The sequence below is a fragment of the Neofelis nebulosa genome, chromosome 14 (assembly GCF_028018385.1).
Source record: "Neofelis nebulosa isolate mNeoNeb1 chromosome 14, mNeoNeb1.pri, whole genome shotgun sequence".
Taxonomy (NCBI): domain Eukaryota; kingdom Metazoa; phylum Chordata; class Mammalia; order Carnivora; family Felidae; genus Neofelis; species Neofelis nebulosa.
This window is the reverse complement of record NC_080795.1, coordinates 17,745,377-17,768,601: the sequence shown is the minus strand read 5'-3', so window position 1 is coordinate 17,768,601 and position 23,225 is coordinate 17,745,377. Positions and strand designations below refer to the sequence as shown.

General features: G+C 35.9%; 1 protein-coding gene across 5 annotated transcripts in view; it reads left to right on the top strand.

Moving 5' to 3' along the window:
* ARFGEF1 (ADP ribosylation factor guanine nucleotide exchange factor 1) overlaps nucleotides 1–23,225 on the top strand; it is a 149,672-nt gene that overhangs the window by 44,137 nt on the left and 82,310 nt on the right. For 4 of the 5 annotated variants that reach the window (XM_058699744.1, XM_058699746.1, XM_058699745.1 and 1 more), the window contains exons 2-7: nucleotides 7,474–7,504; nucleotides 8,030–8,186; nucleotides 9,287–9,433; nucleotides 11,328–11,507; nucleotides 19,308–19,584; nucleotides 22,826–22,936. In XM_058699744.1, the coding sequence (XP_058555727.1) occupies nucleotides 7,474–7,504; nucleotides 8,030–8,186; nucleotides 9,287–9,433; nucleotides 11,328–11,507; nucleotides 19,308–19,584; nucleotides 22,826–22,936 (903 nt within the window). Of the gene's footprint in view, nucleotides 1–7,473; nucleotides 7,505–8,029; nucleotides 8,187–9,286; nucleotides 9,434–11,327; nucleotides 11,508–19,307; nucleotides 19,585–22,825; nucleotides 22,937–23,225 lie in introns of those variants that run through there. The other variant, XM_058699747.1, reaches the window with a different exon arrangement.

The window sequence follows — 23,225 nt, the reverse complement described above, 5'->3', positions numbered from 1 at the left end:
GACAGAGCATGAGCAGGGAAGGGGCAGAAAGAGCTGGAGACACAGAATCCAAAACAAGCTCCAGGCTCCGATCTGTTAGCACAGAGCATGATGCAGGGCTCAAACTCATAAACTGTGAGATCATGACCTGAGCCGAAGTTGGATAACCAACTGAGCCACCCAGGCACCCCTCTCAAAAGAGTGTTTTAAAAGCTTGTTATGTTTCCTGCACTTGAGGATACTACTATATTAAAAAGAGGTCGTATACTGTCTAGGGACTGGCACTCCAGGAAGTGTTTCTAGTGTATACTGTGTGCACTCTGCCTTTGCATTTTGGCTGCTCTTTGCCACTGGTCAGTCCTCTGCATACCTCCTCCTTGTTTGTAGTGGTAGAGTGTTTGGACCTTTAACTAGGTGTGCTTTGTTTGAGGAAGTAACCCTGGAAAAAAAAGGGAGCCTGATCTCCCCCTTCCCCCCAAAAAAACAAGAAAAGGAAAGGGAACCAAAAAAACCAAACAGAGAATCAAAAAAACTATAAGTCTGATTTTCAAAGAAAAAGGAAAAAAAGAAAAAGAGAAGGAAAAAGAGAAGAATAAAATAGCCTGACCTCTCCCCCCCACCCAAGAAAAAAAAGGAGGAAAAAGACATTTAGAAGAACAAATAAGGAACTATGAGCCTGATTCCAAAAGAAGAAAAGGAGGAGGGGAAAAAAAGAGTTGTCTTTTGGTGCCTGGGTGGGGTGGTAACTGTGCTGGTCTGGAGGAAGGGCTGGCTGCCTTGGTTCAGTCTGTCTTGGCCCACTAAATAAGCAGTAGTCAGGTATGGAGAGGCAGGGTTTGGTGCAGGTGGGTCCCACTTCCACTGAGGGTTGCTCTGTTGCTCTCTGAAGTCTCATCGTGTTGGTGTTGGGGGGAAAAATGGTGCTACCCCAAACTCATCTCCCCAGACCAGGGATCTCAACCCCTGCTGTTCACGCAGCCCTCACAGAATAGCAAGGGAAGTCAGCTCACCCTGTGCCAAAATTCACTTGCATTTTTTTCTTTGGCCTGCTGCTGGGATTCAAAATCCAAAGTCTTAACGGACCCACCATGGTGCAGCTCCACTCCCTTACACTGGAGTAGAGCCTCTCTACCCTGATGATGAAAGGCCTTTGGCTCCACCTTCAGGGTCTTTTATTCTTGGGGAGGCAATAAACCCTCTTTCAGAAGTACTCCAGGAAGGGGACTGTTCTTCCCCCACCATGCCCTAGAGATTGCTATACCATGCAATGCACTCCTGGGCCAGTTTCCTTCTCCCCAGGAGCACAGGCCACAACTCCACTCCAGAGAAAGTCATACACTTCCAAAACCTCAAGTTGGAGTTCCAAGTGCTGTTTTCAAAAAAGAATTGGGACACTCAGTGCTTCTCACTCCCAGTCCGTGGTCCAGAGAGGTTTTCCTCTTGTGCTAACTCAACTCCTCTCTTTCTCTGCCTTTTTTCTCTCCACTGAAAGGATTCCCTCCCCTCCCCTGTGTAGCTATTTTTCTCTCCCCCAGTTCACATCCACATACTTCTCCCTTGCCAAGCTGTCTCCCTCCACCTGTGGAGATCCTTCTGCCATTCTGCAGGCCAATTTCCTGGGTGTTACAAGTAATCTGACCTCAGTACAGCTGTATTTGAGGGATGAGGAAAGCCCAGGGTCCCATTATTTCTCTGCCATCTTAGTTCCTCTATCTTCTCAATGTTGTTGTTTAAAATTCTTTTCACATATCTGTTGTCATAGTTGATCAGATCACTGTTCTTAATCGATCCTATATCTTTATAGTTTGGGTTACAAGCTTCTTGAGACTATTGATAGTTATGTGCTCTTTTTCTAGAGCACATAGTGCTTGCATACACACAGTTTGGGATGGTATGAAGAAGCCCTAAAGTTAGGGACTTTTGTGGTCACAGAACATTCTTCATACTTGGCTCTAAGCCATTTGTGATTAATTAATTGGTGGTTAGAATCTGGTTCCCTTTCTAGAGATTTTCCTTCTATGAAGTTACTCATTTAGAAGAAGGAAGCAGACAGGAAAGAACTGCAGATAGTGAATTCCACAAGTATTGTTGAACACCAGCACCATTATGATAATTGATGCCTGGCTCCCACAGTTACTGCTTTGAAGGAGACAACACTTTGGATGTATAAGTTCTAATGTGTTTACTAAAAACTATCCATTTCACTTATCAGGTATTTCCTTATATTACCAATGTAGTTTTCATTGAGTAAATACTGTTGTTCTGCAAACTAAAGGCAAAATGATGTCATGAGAGGTAGATACAAATCACTCATAGTATGTAGCTAAGAGAATGTTGAATTACATTGTTATTTTGAAGTCTATATTGTACTTTCGATGGACAAGAAAGCTGCTAAGCATGTTGATAACGAACGTAATATTGTAAGAGGGAATATTTTATATACTTAGGAAATCAGGCATATAATTTGTATATAATCAGTTATCTTTTAATAAATCATTCTTTTCTGTTCAATGAGTAAGTCTTGTGCCTTATCAACTCTTCACTTGGTTCTAGTTATTTAATGTACCTGGAAGGAGTAAAACTTGTATTTCTTTCAAAGTACTTTGAATCTGTACTTTTTATGCTAATTCACAATGATCCATTTCCTCCAAAAATTAATCTTTCTTTCTATATATAAGGAAGTGGTTATGTTTCTGTGGTTTACAACTTTTTATAAAACTAATTTTGAAGGGATATGGAGAGTTAATGGCTAGAGAGAAAATAATTCTTAAAAGAATTTCGGTAATAGTTTTTTTTTTTTTTTTAAAGGGCTAGGACTACATAGTTTAAAAACCTACATATGACTAAACAAATTCATCATCCGATTTTTATATTATTTTAGCTCAGAAGTTATGATTTTTATTACCACATCCAGTATTGTCTATTTGCACCATCTAGTGTTTCCAAAGCATTTTTAAAAATACTGTGCTCTTTGTGGTCATCCTTGTAATAATTCTGGCATTAAACACTGTGTGGTTTTTAGTTTGCTAATACTTCTTAATTTGTAATACTTCTTAATTAGTATGCTAATACTAATTAATTTCATGTTTTAATAATTTTTTTCTTCTGGGTGTATTTTCTTCCTTTAATAATTGAGAATTAATTAGTTTACTTATTGATTCTTCTGTTGAAGGCCAACCTGAAGCAAACTGTTTCCAAGCCCTAATTTATTAAAATAGGCAGTTTCCTGAAAAACTGTATTACTGGGCATTCGTTATAAGAAAACTAAAAAGTCATTCCTTTTTAGCATACACTCAAGTGTACTTGTCTTACAAATATAGTAAATGGATGTGGCCATGGTGGATGAAACCCATCTGTCTTCCACTCGTTTGTTTTAACTGCTTTATAGCAGTGATTTTTAAACTTGTTTGTATATCAGAATCCTCTTGAAGCCTTGTTAAAACACAGATTGTAGGGCTCTACACACAGAGTTGCCGATTCAGTAAGTCTTTGTGGGGCTGGGTGGTGGTACTGCTCTGGTCCTGGGACCGTATTTTGAGAATCACTGCTTTATAAGAAGTTTATGCTGGTAGTTGTAAAATGAATTTTTCATTTCAGTTTAATCAGTTAGTAGAAGGTTGAGTAAAGATAGCACAATGTGTAGAGTGTAATACACTAAGACCAGTGAGACTAGTTTCTGGATCACTACTTATCAGCTGTCTGACCTTAATGTTATTATGTAACTAATCTGATCCATAGTTTTCTCCTCCATAAGATAGGAGTTGTCCTTTGAGGATAAAATTAGGTAATGTGTGGGAAAATGTTTTAAACTGTATATTGCTACACAAATATAAAGTAGTATTGCATTTCTTTAAAAATTTCAACTTATTTTAAAATACTGTGGCTGTATCACATTGTTACTTTCAGTATTTTGATACTTACTTTCTACCTCCCCCCTATTGCCCCTTGTCCTTGTAATCTTGGTTACTTTTTAGTGATAATGTCTTCCAGTTTAAGTGACCTCAAATAGCTTTGAAAGGAAACATTAAAATGAATACAGGGTGTGTTGGTGGGACTATAAAAATATAAGCATTTTGTGGGACCAGAAAGATAACCATGCAAGCTGAAAACATGTAAGCTATGGTAATAATCAGTGGGGGAAGGGGTGCCTGGGTGGCTCAGTCGGTTAAGTGTCCAATTTTGTCTCAGGTTATGATCTCATGGTTTATGGGTTCGAGCTCAGCATCGGACTCTGTGCTAACAGCTCAGAGCCTAGAGCCTGCTTCAGATTCGATGTCTTCCTCTCTCTTCTGCCCCTCCCCACTTGTGCTCTGTATCTCTCTCTCTCTCTCTCCCTCCCTCCCTCCCTCAAATATAAGTAAACATTAAAAAAAAATCAGTGGGGGGAAATTGTAATAATTGTTCTGTGACCTTTAACGATTTCATCAGTCTTTAAAACTTTTTTTTTTACTGTGGGTTATAAATATAGAGAAAGGAAAATGTATAACTCCTATTTAGTACAAGGTAATTTAAAATATTAGAAATATTGAAAGTTAAGTTTTTTTTTTTACAAAAATACAATTTATCTAAAGCATTTTGAACAGTACTTGCCTTGTATGACTTAACGATATGGAGATTAAAAAACATATAGTACTATCTGAATTAGAGAAACGTTATGTTTAGTATAGCTTGTGTTGGATATGTTTTATTAGACTCTTTAAATGTGGGCATTTAAAAATAATGGAGTCATAGAATAAAATGGTTCAGGGGCGCCTGGGTGGCGTAGTCGGTTAAGCGTCCGACTTCAGCCAGGTCACGATCTCGCGGTCTGTGAGTTCGAGCCCCGCATCAGGCTCTGGGCTGATGGCTCGGAGCCTGGAGCCTGTTTCCGATTCTGTGTCTCCCTCTCTCTCTGCCCCTCCCCTGTTCATGCTCTGTCTCTCTCTGTCCCAAAAATAAATAAAAAACGTTGAAAAAAAAAATGGTTCATAGAGTCTTATAAGATCTTTTGAACCATAATGTTTTAGAGCAAAGGTCAGCAAACCTTTTCTATAAAGGGCTTTGCAGGCCAAAAAGAAAAATCAAGGATATTATATAAGTACTTATACCCCAAGAGAAAACAGATTTACACAAATTTTTTATTGATAAGATTCAAAATAACCATAATTGAGTATACATTTTGTAATCCTGGCCTAATGAGAATTCTTACAGGTGGAGTAACATTACTCTTCACTGGGTTTCAAAGTTAGTGTTCCCTGTCATCATTTTGACTGCAAATATTCAGCTGTAAAAACTGTCCTTAAACTTGGGAAAATGGGTGCTAGATGGCTTTGGCATGTGAGCGATAGTTGTTGACTGATATTTTAGAATATAAGGGACTTTTGTAATCATCTAGTTGTGAAGTAAGGGTTGTTTCCTAAGGTCACACGGCTGTTTAGTAACATGGTGTCGAACCATAGTCCTCTTTAAAATGTACTACTTCTAATATTCTTAACTAATGTATTATTAACCAGAATACCGTATTTCCTACTTATTTTATAAATGGAAATTCACCTTCTACAAAAACTGTTACCTTATCCCTTCACTTCCCTTACATTGTTTTTCTGCCTTACTTGGATTTTAGCAATACCTCAGATCTTAAATAATGATGATATTTAAAAATAAACAATATGGTTAAAAATCTTAATGAAAATTTGGGGCACTTAATTTTCCTTTCATCTGTATTGTATTTTTAAGGTGATTTAAATTATTTTTAATTACATATATTGGTAAACTGTACAATTAAAAAAATTATTTTTAATATCTATTCATTTTTGAGAGACCGAATGCAAATGGGGGAGGGGCAGACAGAGGGAAACAGAATCTGAAGCAGGCTCTGCCCGATTTGCAGCTCAAACCTGTGAACCGCGAGATCATGACCTGAGCCAAAGTTGGACACTTAACCGACTGAGCCACCCAGGCGCCCCCGTGAACTATACAATTTTAATAGCCATATACAAATCTTAAGTAGCAGACATTGTGAACTTTTATTAAGTAGTATTTTAAATACCTACTGGTAATATTTTTGTATCGTCTCCCTTCCACTTCTACCACTGGTAAAATGAAAAGAGCTTTAGCCCACAGAGAACTAAACTGAAATACCAAACATCAGATGCTCAGCACAGAGTAGGTAATGATAGATACAACTTTATGTATCTATGATAAAGTGATTTGACAAAATCACTTTAGAAAGGGCTTAATATAGTCTCTGGATAACTTAATAATGTTTAAGTTACAGGCTAGTAATTTATAATACCAGTTTTAACACATTTGGTCAATCTTCATAGGTACACATATGTAATAGAGTGGTTAAGAAACCAGGATCTGAAGTTAGATTATCTAGTTGTGAAACCTGATTAGCCATACACCCAAGCCATGCAGCCCTTGAGCAAATTATTTGACCTCTTTGTGCTTCATTTTCCTAATTTTTAAATTTTTTTAAGTGTTTGTGTTTGAGACAGAGAGAGAGGGACATGGTGCAATTGGAGGAGGGGGTGGAGAGAGAGGGAGGCACAGAATCCGAAGCAGGCTCCAAGCTTTGAGCTGTTTTAGCACAGAGCCTGATGGGGGGCTCTAGCTCACAGACTGAGATCATGACCTGAGCTGAAGCTTAACCAACTGAGCCACCCAGGTGCTCCATCATTTTCCTCATCTTTAAAATGAAGATTGCTGTGAGGCTTATGTTAGTACATTTAAAATGTAATAGTGCTTGGCACATAGTTAGTTGCCAACAACTGTTGGTTATAATAATAGTAATTATAAATGTTATGTTTGATTTTCCTTCCAAATTTTAAACAGGTTTAAACAATTAACCGGACTCCCCAGCCTATCAGTTAAATTTAAGGGTCTTTTAGTATAGGTAGGCTTTATCTAATTTACCTCATTTCTTATGCTATAAACAACAAAAGGGAAAATTTCCCATTGAATTGAGCATGTGTATTTTTACAGTGCCTTGTGTAGTCATAGTAGAAAAATTGGTTAAATATCAACACATATGTCCATGGTCAAGAGGTTATAGTCCTAGTGCGATAATCTTGAGATAATTTTAGGAGTGATGTGTTCAGTTTTTTCCTCTCACTGAACATATGCCTTAATTTTATAACTTGAATACAATATACTTAATACTCTATTCTTAATATTAATCCTTCTGGTTAATGTAGTTACTTGACAAAAAATCAACAAAAAAAAAAGAACTACTTTGAGAAAACAAACGCTTTGGGAATTAGTAACCTGTAGTTGTACCTATCCTTATGGTTATTAATATATATTCTTTGTATAGTTTGATAAAATTATATTTTATAAATTAATACATTAAACAGCAAGAGAATTTTAGCTACTGAATTTTCTTTTGAATTTGCATTCTTCCCAATTTCTTATAGGAGTTATGAATTAGTTTACAAAGTTTATAATGAAATTACTTAATGATCTTTCTGTTGTCAAGTTTTCTAACATGTGCCTCTTTTTTTCCCCCCCCAGAGGAAATAAAAGCGGAAACTGAAAAACAGAGGTTTGTGGGATTTCTTTTCTTTAGTAAAAATAATTTGCAAACTTATCAGTCTTGGTTAAAATAGTAATACAGTCATCTATATGTGGCAGATTTTCTGTATGTGATCTTTATGATAAAATTAATAATAAAAAGTTTTTAAGAAATATAAGCAGAAAGATCTCATAAATATAGGAGGGTATTCCTGAAATACCATAAGATACACTTTAAAGTCTTTGTGTAAAGACTTTGATTCATATTTAGAAAGATTACCAAATGATTATTTTATAATTTAAATACTTTTTCAGTGATTAAATAGCTATTTTAATTTCTTTGATTTTCTTGCATTTAGTTACAGCTCTGGCCATTAGCTTTTTACCTGTAGCAAATCATTTCATTTCCCTGGGCTTTGGTTACCCTCATGAAATACGGGAAGATGGAAGATTGTTTAGCAAAATTCCTTTCAAACTGAAATTTTGTGTTTTCATATGAGTTTATCATCAGTACAATCAATGTAATATTCTAATCATACTCTTCTTTTTCCTTTAGTCCTCCTCATGGAGAAGCAAAAGGTGGATCAAGCACCCTTCCACCAGTGAAATCAAAGACAAATTTTATCGAAGCAGACAAGTACTTCTTACCCTTTGAATTGGCATGCCAGTCCAAATGTCCCCGTATAGTTAGTACATCTCTTGATTGTTTACAGGTATGTATAAAATGGCATTATCTAAAAACTATTTAATTTGAATGTGTTTCTAAACATTACCATAATTGGTGATTCAGACATTTTCCATGAAAGCCTTGAGTATTCTTTTTGTGGTAAGAGGCCAGATGGTTGCTAATATACAAGAGAGACAGAGTAGTTTCAAAAAGGTGTTTCTAGCTTAAGGGTAACAAAAATCATTAGTTGGCTTAGTGAGACAAATAATCTTAGTGTTTATTTGGTCTTATTTTCCATCAGTGAAATGCAGGAACCATAGTACTTTTAACCTGCTACTGACTTTACATACATCATTATTTGCAATGATTTTACTGAATGCCTGCTGTTTTATATAAAGAAATAGGTTAATATTGACAGTTTAATTATTCACTGCTGGACTTTAGCTCTGATTTTCACGTATGTCAGAAAAATTCCTTAACTCTTTCATCCTGTTTTACTTAAACATGTGTGTGCACACACACAGGATTCTCTTAAGATATTTGTAAAATTTCCAGATAGAGGGGTCTTTCTCTCTTCAGGTCTTTTCACTGTTTGGGGAATTATATGTATTGAACCAATAATTCAGTGGCTAGGAAAAAACCATATTTATATGATTAGTTTGGGATTTAGATGAAGTTCATTGATATCTAAGGCTTTCCAGGGCTATAATGGATGAAGATTGAACAAATCCATGATTTGTTACAGCCAGTGCATGGAAATTGGGTTTTCTGTATGTTCACAGATCTGATGCAGAAAGAGATTGAATCATTTAAATATGTTGATAGCTTTCACAAAAGCAGTATCAATAATGGTTAGATAGAAAGCAGTAAGCTATTTTGATTCATCAGACCAGATCCAAAGTGTGGCTTTCTCAAAATAGGGCCTGATGGTTTTATTCTGGTTAGTATGTTTCTGTGGTTTTACATGTTTATAGCTAATACACCTTTCTTCAGGAAAAGTTGGTATAGCCTTGGATTTGATTATACTTTAATGTTTTTATGTAAAAAATTTAACATATATTCAATTACATATTATAATTTTAAAGTATATTCAATTAGTATATCTATTAGCTTAATTAGGATCTTTATTTTCTTTCTGCATCTTAGAAACTTATTGCTTATGGGCACTTGACTGGCAATGCTCCAGATAGTACAACACCAGGCAAAAAATTAATTGATAGAATTATTGAAACCATTTGTGGCTGCTTCCAAGGTCCTCAAACAGATGAAGGAGTTCAGCTGCAAATAATAAAGGTAATTGATTATATAGTGAATTTGTCATTCATTGTGTGTGTGTGTGTGTGTGTGTGTGTGTATACATTTTAAAGTTTATTTAGTTTGAGAGAGAGAGAGCCCATGCCAGCAGGGGAGGGACAGAGAGAGAGAGAGGGAAAAAATCCCAAGCAGGGGCTCAATTCCACAAACCATGAAATCATGGCCTGAGCCGAAATCAAGAGTCAGATGCTCAGCTGACTCAGTCACCGAGGCATCCCTCTATATATTTTTAAAATCAGAAGCCATTTATCTTGGATATATTTGGAAAGGTCATTTTATGTGCTTTCCATCACTAATAAAGGTCATTTAGTTGCTTTTTAGACCCTATATGAGTGGATTTTGTTGAATGCCAAGAGTTCACTAGTGAACTATATTTCTAGGTCTGTTATTTTGAAGGTCCCAATTTAGGCTTTGGCTCCCAGAGTCTTCCAGAGTATTTTGGTTTCTGGAATGTTTGCCCTACATATTCCGTCTTTTGAGCTTTAGGGTTCGTATGATGGTCCTGTGATCCCTCTAAGTTTCTTGTCTACTTCTGGATCTCTTGTAGTCTGCCCTCTAGACCCATGCTTCACCATGTGAACTATTTGTGTATCAGCCTTACTGATTCCCTTGCTGATTCATTTGCTGAACATGCTCAGCCAAACTTTCTTCTGGGTTTGTGCTATAATACACCTGGGTGATTAAACTCCTTTAAAGAAAAGTCACTCAGTTGTGTTTTTAGTCTGTTATAAATATTGAAGTCTTAATATGACTGCTAATGGTCATGGTGATATGTTAAGCATCAGTAAAATTTTCTTGTACTTTTGAAATCATTTACATGTTTAAAGTGTTTTTCATGTGTAGATAAAGCCCCTCTGAGCCTTTCAGTTTCATAGCTGTAGTCACTTCACAAGTTATTCTAAAAATGCCGTCCAATCAGTTGGCCTGTCATTTGCAATTTATTTATTTATTTTTAAAATTTTTTTAGTGTTTATTTATTTTGAGAGAGACAGAGACAGAATGTGAGTGGGTTAGGGGCAGAGAGAGAGAGAGACACAGAATCCGAAGCAGGCTCCAGGCTCTGAGCCATCAGCACAGAGCCTGACGCGGGGATCGAACTCACGAGCCATGAGATCATGACCTGAGCCGAAGTCGGATGCTCAACTGACTGAGCCACTCAGGCGCCCCCTGTCATTTGCAACTTAATATCAGTCATGGTTTATTTAAAATAAACTCAGTGCTGACTTTGTGTAGTATTGTACAACATAAAGGACAAAAGAGTCCTTGCTCTTGAGAAATTGCATGTACCCTAATCTGTGAACATTCATACAAAGTTTATTGGGAAATTCACTTAGGATTATTTTAAATGCTTTATTCTAATTTAATCTGATATGTGAATGCTTTATTCTGTTTGTAAACATATTCACCAACAACAGCAGTACATTTATTTAGTCTGATCTGTGAGAACCATCTCAGAAAAATTTGTGAGTGAATAAGACAGTAGGTACCCTCCAAAGTTGACAGCCTTATTCAACAGATATGTCATATAAAGCATATGTCTTAGGAAGCATATCTGTGTTCTGCTGGACAATTAGTGCTGTGCATTTTAATAGACTAATAGTTTTATAAAAATGAAACTTGAGTGTTGAAACAATTTAATTGTATAGTTTTCTAGTGTTCTGGGTTTGGGAGGATTATTTGGAAATTACTGCCAGTTGATAATACATATTCAAGGTTAGAAATTCGGTTGGGTGTATACTGAAAATTCTGTTCGTGTGTACTTGAAAGTGGTAATGGTATCTAAAAGTTTTAATTCTAATATAAAAATACTCATATTTTTGTGCTGAAATGCAGGATGCAGAAAATTGCTTTAACTGTGTCTTTCTTTTTAAAGGCTTTACTTACTGCAGTAACATCCCAACACATAGAAATTCATGAAGGAACTGTCCTGCAAGCTGTGAGAACATGTTACAATATCTATCTAGCAAGCAAAAATCTCATCAATCAGACGACAGCCAAAGCTACTCTTACTCAGATGCTAAATGTTATCTTTGCACGCATGGAAAACCAAGCAGTAAGTATTAAAAAACAGATTGTAAAGAACACCACAGGTACCAAATATAGAAAAGAATTTAGAGAAATTATAGTGAAATCTTTGGTACTTGTAGAGAAGAATGTTTTCCATTTACAGTTGTACTTTAGTGAAGATTTGTGGTATTTTGCCTTATTTTGAGGTTAACTGACTTGTTTAACTTTGGAAAAATATATTTTTAGTGGTTGACAAGTAGAGTTTGAAAGATATTTATTGTCATCCTCATGGAAGTGTTTATAGATTGATGATACCTTTATTGTACTCAAGTTTAGTAGATGAGTGTAATGTAGCTATAATGCTACCTGATTTGATCTATTCTGCTGTAAAATATTTAGTCATTGAGTCCTTTCAAAGTAAAATGTGTATCTACATTGATGAAATAAATTTTGGGGGGGCTAAGAGATCAGCTAAAGAATCATTTTATGTATTCTTTTTAATTGTTTAGGTCTACATAATTACATATCAACTTCTAACTTTTTTAAAAACTGATTTTAAACTTTAGATATTACAGAGAGATCCCCTTACCCGTCTTTCTGTAATGCCAGTGTCTTATATAACCATATTATAATACTTGTACATTACTGTTAAATAAACTACAGAGCCTACTTGAATTTCACCAGTTTTCCTACAAGTGTCCTTTTTTTTGTTTCAAGTTCCAATCCAGGATCTGACAATGTACTTAGTATGAATTTAGTTGTTATGTCTTAGTCTTCTGCAGTTTGTTGTAATTTCTCAATCTTATCTTTGATCATCTTGATGCTTTTGAGGGATACTTAAACCATTTTTTTTTAAGGTACCTCAGTTTGCTTTGTCTGATGTTTTCTCATGATTAGACTGAGGTTGTCCAGTTTTTGCTAGAATACCTCTGAAGCATTGTTGTGTCCTTTTCAGTGCATTGTATCAGGAGTTCATGATGTTGACATGTCCTATTACTGGTAATGTTAACTTTGATTACTTGGTTAAGGTGGTATCTTCCAGGTTCCTCCACTGTAAAGATCTTGGAGTTACCTTAAAACTGTGTAAAAATCCTGTTTCCTTCTTATACTTCCCCATCCCCATTTTAACTATCCTTCAGTGGATCTTGTTGGCAACATTTATTACTGTGGTGTTTCCCTAATGGTGATTTTCTGTTGATCTCTTCTTCTTTATAAACAAGAGTTATTCTTCTGTATCTATTAAGAGAATTCTTCTTTCCTATATATTTTTCAATTTTTTATTTATATCGGTCTTTACTCATAGATATTTATTCTGTTGGTTATAATTCAGTGCTATTATTTATTTTGTTGCCCAGATTATTCCAGCTTTGGCCTTGTGTACTTTTGACAAGCTCCCATCCTTTTTTGAGCACCTCCTTACTTCCTGTAATCTCAAAATGTTCCAGGCTCATTTTGAATTTTTTCTCCTTCAGCCCTAGAACCAACCACTTCAACAGGGAGTTTTGGCTCCTTCAATTGGAGAATGGTAATTAGAAACCAAAATCTGAGTGCTAGGTGTATTCATTGCTACTGAGATGTTATTGCTTCTAGGCCCTCTCAGCAGATAGAGCTAGGAAAGATGTATCTGTATAGTCCCTCTTTCACCTAACCCCACACCTATATGTATATTTTTATACTGATACATCTTTCAGTCCAACATGACAGGGTTCATTTCAGCCTTTTCCCTTTACTTATTTGTAACTTCCTGTCTCTAAACAATGAAAAGTATGGCTTTTATTTTCTATGATACAGTATTTGTTGAGTCCTATTATACACATAAAATAGTTTTAGAATAGTTAACCCATACCACTGTGAGAAGCGAACTTACTAAGTAGATTACAGCATTTATTCTTTTTTTTTTTTTAATTTTTTTTTTTAACGTTTATTTTTGAGACAGAGACAGAGCATGAACGGGGGAGGGTCAGAGAGAGGGAGACACAGAATCTGAAACAGGCTCCAGGCTCTGAGCTGTCAGCACAGAGCCCGACGCGGGGCTCGAACTCACAGACCGCGAAATCGTGACCTGAGCCAAAGTCGGCCGCTTAACCGACTGAGCCACCCAGGTGCCCCAATTCTTTTAGCCTTATAAAATTCATTCAAACTATTGTTTTCTGAAGTTACTTAGGTTCTTTTTTTTCTCCACACTCTTCATGCCATAATGTTATTCCTTTATACGATTAAATTAATTTATTATTGCTTGTTTTTCCTTTTCTTGGTTAGTTTTAATTGCTTATTTCTTGAGTATGTTAAACAGGACTATGATTTAACACAGCTACACAAAAGGTATACTCAGAGGACTACTCCTTCTTCATCCCTCTGACTCCATTCTTCTTCCCCCTTCTTCCTACCCCTTGGATGTTGCTAATCTCTTTTGTTTCTAGTTTATCCGTCCTGCATTTATGTAACACAAATGAGCAGATACATATATGATTTCACATATCCTCTTTCTTACATGAGAGGTAGCATACTATAGTAGTTATGTATCACTGCATAACAAATCACCCCAAACTTCAGCTGCTTAAAACTTATCATTTAGCTGCTTATCTCTCATAGTTTCTGAAAGGCCAGAATACTGGAGTGGCTTAGCTGGGTGGGTGTGGTTTGGGTTCCACATGAAGTTGTAGTTCCCTGCATGGATCACAGTGTGATCTGGTGCTGCTGTCATTTAAAGGTTTCATTGGGCTAGAGAAGACACTTCCAGTCTTACTCATTTGGCTTTGGTGAAAGGTCTCAGTTCTTTACTGCCTGTTGTCTGGAAAGGCCTGAGTTTTGTGTGGATCTCATAGGGATGCGCACAGCATGGCAGCTGGCTATCTCCAGGGAAGATGATCAGACAGAGAGCAACAAAACAGAAGCTACAGTGTCTACTTTATGATCAGAAGCGGGTACCCAGACCATCCCTGGTACAATGTGGGAGGGGACTTCGCAAGGAAGTGAAAATCAAAAGGAGAAATCATTGGTGACCATCTTAAAGGCTGGCTACCACACATACTATATACATCTCTCTTAGTACTTTGCTCTTTTCACTTAGAAGTATGTCCTGGAAATCATTCCATATTACTTTTTAGAGATCATCTTTTTTGTAGGTGTATGGTACTCTGAGATGTGGTGTAGTCTATTCAGTCACTCTTCTACATATTGACATTGGATCCTTTCTAGTATTTTGAAACTACAAATAGTAGTTGTACTGCTTTTTTAAAAAAAATGAATGCATATAATCTTTTATCACTTTTTAATGGCAGAAACATGAGAAAAGTTTTATATGTTTGACTTGTTCAACAAGTTTTTTTTTTTTTAATAATTTATTTTTTAATTTACATCCAAGTTAGTTAGCATATAATGCAACAGTGATTTCAGGAGTGGATTCCTTAAGCCCCTTACCCATTTAGCCCATTCCTCTCCCACAACCCCTCCAGCAACCCTCTGTTTCTTCTCTATATTTAAGTCTCTTATGTTTTGTCCCCTCCCTGTTTTTATATTATTTTTGCTTCCCTTTCCTTATGTTCATCTGTTGTGTTTTCTTAAATTCCCATGAGTGAAGTCATATAATATTTGTCTTTCTCTAATTTCACCTAGCATAATACCCTCTAGTTCCATCCACATAGTTGCAAATGGCAAGATTTCATTCTTTTTGATTGCCTAGTAATACTCCATTGTGTGTATATATATATATGTGTGTGTGTGTGTGTGTGTGTGTATATGTATATACACCTAGCACTCAGGTATATATACATTGTGTGTATATATATATGAATACACCTAGCACTCAGATATATATACAAATATATACATATATATATATATACACACACACACACACACACAGCACATCTTCTTTATCCATTCATCCGTTGATGGACATTTGGGCTCTTTCCATCCTTTGGCTATTGTTGATAGTGCTGCTATAAAAATTGGTGTGCATGTGCCCCTTTGAAACAGCACACCTGTATCCCTTGGATAAATATCTAGTAGTGCAGTTGCTGGGTCATAGGGTACTTCTATTTTTAATTTCTTGAGGAACCTCCATACTGTTTTCCAGAGGGGCTGCACCAGTTTGCCTTCCCACCAGCAGTGCAAAAGAGATCCTCTTTCTCCTCATCCTCACCAATAACTGTTTTTGCCTGAGTTGTTAATGTTAGCCATTCTGACAGGTGTGAGGTGGTATCTCATTGTGGTTTTGATTTGTATTTCCTGGATGATGAGTGATGTTGAGCATTTTTTCATGTGTCAGTTGGCCATCTGGATGTCTTCTTTGGAGAAGTGTCTATTCATGTCTTTTGCCCATGTCTTCACTGGATTGTTTTTTGGGTGTTGAGTTTGGTAAGTTCTTTATAGATTTTGGATACTAACCCTTGATCTGATGTCATTTGCAAATATCTTCTCCCATTCCTTCGGTTGCCTTTTAGTTTTGCTGATTGTTTCCTTTGCTGTGCAGAAGATTTTTATCTTGATGAGGTCCCAATAGTTCATTTTTGCTTTGGTTTCCCTTGCCTCTGGAGATGTGTTGAGTAAGAAGTTGCTGCAGCTGAGGTCAGCAAGGTTTTTGCCTGTTTTCTTCTCTAGGATTTTGATGGCTTCCTGTCTTAAGTTTAGGTCTTTAATTCATTTTGAGTTTATTTTTGTGTATGGTATAAGAAAGTGGTCCAGGTTCATTCTTCTGCATGTTGCTGTCCAGTTTTCCCAGCACCACTTGCTGAAGAGACTGTCTTTATTCCATTGGATATTCTTTCCTGCTTTGTCAAAGATTAGTTGGCCATACGTTTGTAGGTCCATTTTTGGGTTCTCTGTTCTGTTCTATTGATCTGAGTGTCTGTTTTTGTGCCAGTACCATACTGTCTTGATGATTACAGCCTTGTAATAACATCTTGAAGTCTGGGATTGTGATGCTTCCAGCTTTGGTTTTCTTTCTTTCTTTCTTTCTTTCTTTCTTTCTTTCTTTCTTTCTTTCTTTCTTTCTTTCTTTCTTTCTTTCTTTCTTTCTTTCTTTTTAATTAATATAATTTATTGTCAAATTGGCTTCCATACAACACCCAGTGCTCATCCCAACAAGTGCCCTCCTCAATGCCCATCACCCACTTTCCCGTCACCCCCACCCCCCATCAACCCTCGGTTTGTTCTCTGTATTTAAGGGTCTCTTATGGTTTGCCTCCCTCTCTCTCTGTTTGTAACTATTTTTCCCCCTCCCTTCCCCCATGGTCATCTGTTAAGTTTCCTGAGATCCACATATGAGTGAAAACATATAATATCTGTCTTTCTCTGACTGACTTATTTCACTTAGCGTAATACCCTCCAGTTCCATCCATCCTGCTGCAAATGGCAGGATCTCATTCTTTCTCATTGCCAAGTAGTATTCCATTGTATATATCATTTGGTTTTCTTTTTCAAGATTGCTTTGGCTATTCGGGGTCTACTCTGGTTCCATACAAATTTTAAGATTGTTTGTTCTAGCTCTGTGAAGAATGCTGGTGTTATTTTGATAGGGATTGCAACAAGTTTTTATTATATTACTTATGTTCCTAGCACTGTTCTCAGTTTCAGTTGTAGTGACGGGCAAAACCAACTTGACTACTACCTTGAAAGATCTTAAAAACTGTGGGGCATAGAAGGGAAAGATGAACCTTAAACAGATAATCACACAAATAAATATATAACTGAATTTTGATAAAAGCTGTGAATATGTTTCATGTCATGAAGGGTATTTAGTTCTGTGCTATGTAAAATTATAGGAAAAAAAAGACAGGAGAGAGAAAAAAAAGTGGGGAGCAGACTGATTTAACTTGAACATTTGCTAAAATATTGTAAGCTAGAAGTCTAATTCACTTACATATACCATTAATAACCTTTCCCTTCCCCCTACTCATATAAAACTTTCTATAAAATGTTTAGGTCTAAAATATTTTCAAAGGAGAAAATGCTAATTTCTTTCTATAGAACAGTGTTTTTTTGCCCCTGAGGCCACACTTGAGTCTCTTGATTATCATGACTGGGACAGGGAGGCTGTTCCTGGCACATAGCAGGTAGAGGATAGGGACGTTGCTAAACACCTTGCAGTATACCACACAGTACCCCTCCACAACAAAAACTATCTCACCTAAAATGTCAATAGTACTGATGTTGAGAAACCCATCTAGAAACTAGGGAAGTGTATAGAAAATGTTTAAAGGTTTATTTTCATGCAATAACATTGCTTTTTTTTTTAAGGATATTTCTAGAGTTATAGAAACGCTAGAATAAATAGAACTAGAATTGGACACCATGCTTGTAGGTGATTCCAAAGCATGTGCTTGTTCCACTAAACCACATTGCCTGTCTGTTGAAGCTTAGCCTGAGGGTGGGATTGGATTGCAAGTCATAGGTTCTTCACTGCTACTTTGGAAATTGACTTTCTCATGAATGGGCTAAAGTATCAGTCTGAAAATTCTGTTCTGATTCCAGCTGTGCAAATAGTCATGTGCATCATTTTCTTTATCTGTAAAACGTGGATTTAGACATGTTTATTACAAGGAATTTTGGCATTGGCACTTTGGGCATTAAAATCTTTTAGTTTAAATATATTTTATACATTCATATAATTAGTTCTGGTGTTTCCACATAAAATGGAATATTACTAAGGAATATGAAATGTTCTTATTTGATAGAGTATTTACCATTATGGAAATTAATTCTGTGAGAATCATTCTTTCTTCATATATATATAAAATTTATTTATTTATTGAGAGAGAGAGAGAGACAGAGAGAGAGTGTGCACAAACTGGGGAGGGGCAGAGAGAGAGGGAGAGAGACTCTCAAGCAGGCTGCATGTTGTCAGTGCAGAGCCCAACTGAGAGGGCTCGAACTCCTGAACTCTGAGATCAAGACCTGAGCCAAAATCAAGAGTTGGATGCTGAACTGACAGCCATCGAAGCATCCTGTGAGAATCATTCTTATTCTTCGGTTATGAGGACCAAAAGAGTTGTATCTGAAAGCAATAAAGTGCTAAAAAATGAAACTGTGATTCTGTTTGTTACTGGTTTAGCATCTTACAAGTAAGCCAGTTTTACAGGTGGTATTCTATATATAATAATGACAGGTCTCTTAAAATAAACATTTGTTGATATGATTTTTTCATCCTTATTAAGATGACTGGACAGAGACATTTAAGTACTCATTGTGATTTTATTTATTATATGTAATTTTATTATTTTTACTTAAATGACATTTGACAATGTGACATAAGAACATGTTACAGAAGAGTATACACTGAAAATTCCCTCTGACCCTTGTTTCTAATTTGGTCATTTCCTAACCCCCCCCCCCCCCCCCAATAAGTAACCATTATCATTGACTATTTTCTTGTGTATCTAGATTTCATTTGTTTATGTATGTATAAGTAAAATGAGTGTGTGTTTTATTTCCCCATCCACTTTTTCCCTCCCTTAGTGAAATTTTGATTTTAGGAAAATCCACTGTTTGCATTAATCCAATTATTATTCTGAGACTATTAAAATTTATTTCAGTTTTGTAAATTTTGCTTAGGTTATACAGTCACATGATTCAAACACCAAAAATAGTGAAGAGAAGATATGTACTGAAAGACTTTCATCTCTGTTTTTATGTACCAATTTCCGTTCCTCTAAGAAGTAACCACTGTTACTTGTTCTTGTGTGTTTTTAGTATATTTTATGTTCTTTGCTTCTGATGGACTACAATTTCTAATCCCAGAGACAAAATGACACCTTTATATAAAGGATTTATAGTTGAGCATAACATTATCCTTCCAAATTTTAAACAACTTACTTTACTAATATGGGAAATTATTTCTTTCCAGTTGCAGGAAGCCAAACAAATGGAAAAAGAAAGGCATCGGCAGCATCATCATCTGTTGCAGTCTCCAGTAAGCCATCATGAGCCCGAATCACCTCAACTTAGATATTTGCCACCTCAAACTGTTGATCATATGACCCAAGAACATGAAGGGGACCTTGATTCCCATACAAATGATGTGGATAAAAGCCTTCAGGATGACACAGAACCCGAAAATGGATCTGATATTTCCAGTGCAGAAAATGAACAGACTGAAGCTGATCAGGCAACTGCAGCTGAAAGTAATCTTTTTGAGAAGGGGTTGTGGGACGTGTTAAGGGAAGAGTGTAGGCATGCATGTTTGGGAAAGAAATGTGGAAAGGGTAATGTGATTTAATGGATAGCAGACACATGGTGGTTAGTTGTGGATGTTTTCCATCCTAGGTAGTGAATTTAATTGACTTCAAAATACAAGATATCTATTAAGAATACTATGCATTCACTGGCATCTCATGAGCAGTACAATTTACAGACTTGTTTTGGAGGAGATACATGTTACTAAAGGGGGTCTTGAATGTTTGTTACCACGTCATATAGGAACTTCACTTTTCTTGAAACAGTTTCACAACAAACAAAAGATCTGTTTATAAGATTTTCTGGAATGTGACTGCAAGTTTTAGGGCATCAATGTGTTACTGGTTCAGAAAATACTATTGTCTAAAAGTACTGAAATTAAGTATAAAAATAGAGTAACCACCTAACATACAAAAATATTTTTATATCCTGATGCATAGTAAGCCCTAAAATTGAGATGTTCTCTGATAGTATTTTTCTGAGTAAATTTATTTGTAAGAGAAAGGTTACAAGGGGCACCTGGATGGCTCAGTCAATTGAGCATTCAACTCTTGATTTTGGCCCAGGTCATGATCTCCTGATTTGTGAGCTCTAGCCCTGTGTCAGGCTCCACACTGATAGCACAGAGCCTGCTTGGAATTTATTTATTTTACTAATTTGTTTCTCTAAAAATAATCACATGAAGTCATTTTTTTTTTTCCTCCCAGACATTATTTTCAGCTTTAGCTAGTTTATAAAACTGCTAGGGAGTTTTGTTGTTCCCTTTGTTTCTTATTAACTTCCATCAAAAAATGATGGAAATTCTGTTGCCTGTTTACTATGTTTGCATGGAAGTGGGATGGTTAGGTCTTAGTTACAGTTCATCTGAATTCTGTATTTTTCTTTGAGAAAAGACTTCTGTAATATATTTTCAGCCGTTGATTTTTTCCTACCACATCTTTTTTATAATGTAATAGTGGGATGAACATCAGCAGTGGCATGATTAGATGCCTTTTTAATGCTTTTAATAGTGCTTTACTCTTTATTTTAAAAGGGGTAATTTTGGGGTGCCTGGGTGACTTAGTTAAGCATACAACTCTGGATTTCGGCTCAGGTCGTGATCTTGCAGTTTGTGAGATCAAGCCCCACATTGGGCTCTTGGCTGACAGCATGGAGCCTCCTTGGGATTTTCTCTTTTCCCGTTCCTTCCCCCCTCCCTCCCTGCCTCTCTCTCTCTCTCAAAATAAACAAACGTTTTTAAAAAAGGGATAATTTTGATAAATCTAAGCATTCACAGTACCCAAGCTAATAGTAAATCTATGCTGCTTATATGATTTACATTTTTCTAGCCAGCTCTTGCCAGATTTCACCTACTTTTACTGTGAGCTTGTAAGAGGCTGATTCAAAGGACTGATCTCTAATAAAGCTGGGACTTTATTTCTTCATTTCTTCATGCATTCAGCAAATATTTATTTAGCATACTGTATCATAGGCACTATGTGGCACTTGAGGTTAAAAAGCTGATAGAGATAAAGACATTGTTCTAAGGGTGCCCATGGTTTGCCTGGATGGTCAGGCATATATAAATGAGGTATAATGTGATAAGTATCCTGAAAGTGACCTGCACAAGGTAATTCTGCTGAGGAGAGTTAAATAATACCTTTATAGAGAAAGTAATGATGTTTTGGTTGAATCTTGGTGGATAGGAGTTGAAATTGGCTGGCTAGAAAATTTAGGAAATTTTGTGACAGAAAAAGTAACATGGGCTGAGACTCAAGGAATGGAAGCATTTACTGTGTGCAAGTCACCTTGTAGGATACAGAATTATAAATAAGACATAATTTGCTGTGGTAGAGTCATGATTATTTTGGCCCTGTAGGTGTTTTTCTCCCAACAGCTGATAAAAATGAAAATTCTGCCTGAGAACCATTGATTAAGAGAGCTCTAGAGTTTGCTTTGAATTACATCTCTGTCACTTATTAGTTATGTGACTTTGGACATAATAGTTAACTTCTCTAATGATTTCCTATGTGTAATAAATACTGCTATTTCTGTCAGATAATTTGAGTGAGAACTGACTCATGATTCACTATTTTGTACACATATTAGTGACTGCATATTTAGTTTTGTTGAAACTAACTTTCAGACTCTAGATAATTTTAGGCAGCTAGAGGACAGAAATACAAAGCTTAAGGATGGCAGAAAAATTATCTGTCAAAACATCTTATATGTTTTTACTCCACCGAAGAATCTTGTGTTGTTACCGTATTTAGATTTTTTATAAAATAAGTGTACTGATTGGTATGCTTCTTTATCAGATTTCCCCTTGTGCCATTCAGTATTCTGTAGAGTGTAGCAAACAGTAGATTAGGAGCAGTGAACAATAGGGAGGACAGGTTTCTGGAGGGCAGTGTGAGTTGGGATGAGGGTGTTAGCAGCACTATCAGCTAATGTGCAGTCTGATGCTGTTTGGAGTAGGGCAGAACAGGGTCCTTGATCCCAAAGCATCCAGAAATGTTAATTGAGCCTTCCTGAGGTATTTGCAACATTTCAAAAAAACCAGTAGAAATCCTATTTTTATCTGCAAGCTAACTCTGGAATGTCAAGGTTTATCAGTTTCTCTTAAGCTGTTCAGAAGTTCTGTTGGGCATATATGTCTGTTTGATTGTGAAATTGGAGAATGAATCCTTTTTTATTTATTAAATTTAGTTTTACGTTGGGTATGTAGATTGGTTTGGGGAAGAAACAGTAAGGAAGGGCTGGAATGCACTGTTGGAGGCCCACATGGCCCTGTCTCTTTGTCTTCACAGACTTCACAAATACAAAGGCACATTATTGATAAACGGAATTGATCAATGCAGGCTTTAGTTACATTTAATATATTACTTGATAAGCATGTTAGAAATTTTTCATTCAAAATACTTTAAATGTTTAGCTTCTGAAGGAATAATCTAGAAAATTTGCTTAAGTTGAATGATCATTTAATTTGTCAAATGAATCATTTTTGAAATTGGCTTAAATTTATAAAATATTGTAAATTTGGTATAGTTATGAATTCTGAATGTTTAACTTGTAATTGCTTCTAGTTTCATGTTATCCATTGGATTTTCTTTTATTCTTAATTTTTTAGCAAAGTTTTTAATTTTAAATGTTTGGTAAAAGTTTCCAAAAAATTCAAATAATGTTTTCTTGGATTTTTATTTTTTAAAGCATTATCTAAAAATGACATATTATATGATGGAGAAAACCATGACTGTGAGGAAAAGCCACAAGACATTGTACAGAGCATTGTAGAAGAAATGGTGAACATCGTTGTTGGAGGTAGTGTGTTTCACTCAAAATTAGTTTATTCTTTGATATTTCATCTAACTATGGAGACTATTTATATGTGGAACAAAAAGGGCAAATATATAAGCTCTTTCTCAAATTAGAGTGTGTGTATAGAAAAAAATATCTAAATGTTTTTAATTATCGAAGAATTAACTCTCTTTTTCTCTAGGTTCAGTTACGGTCTTTTATAAAAATCCATTATTCCCCCTCCCCATTGAAAAAAAGTTGATGCCATTTCATTGTTTTGTTTTTGTGTTTTGATGGTAGAGATATATTCTTT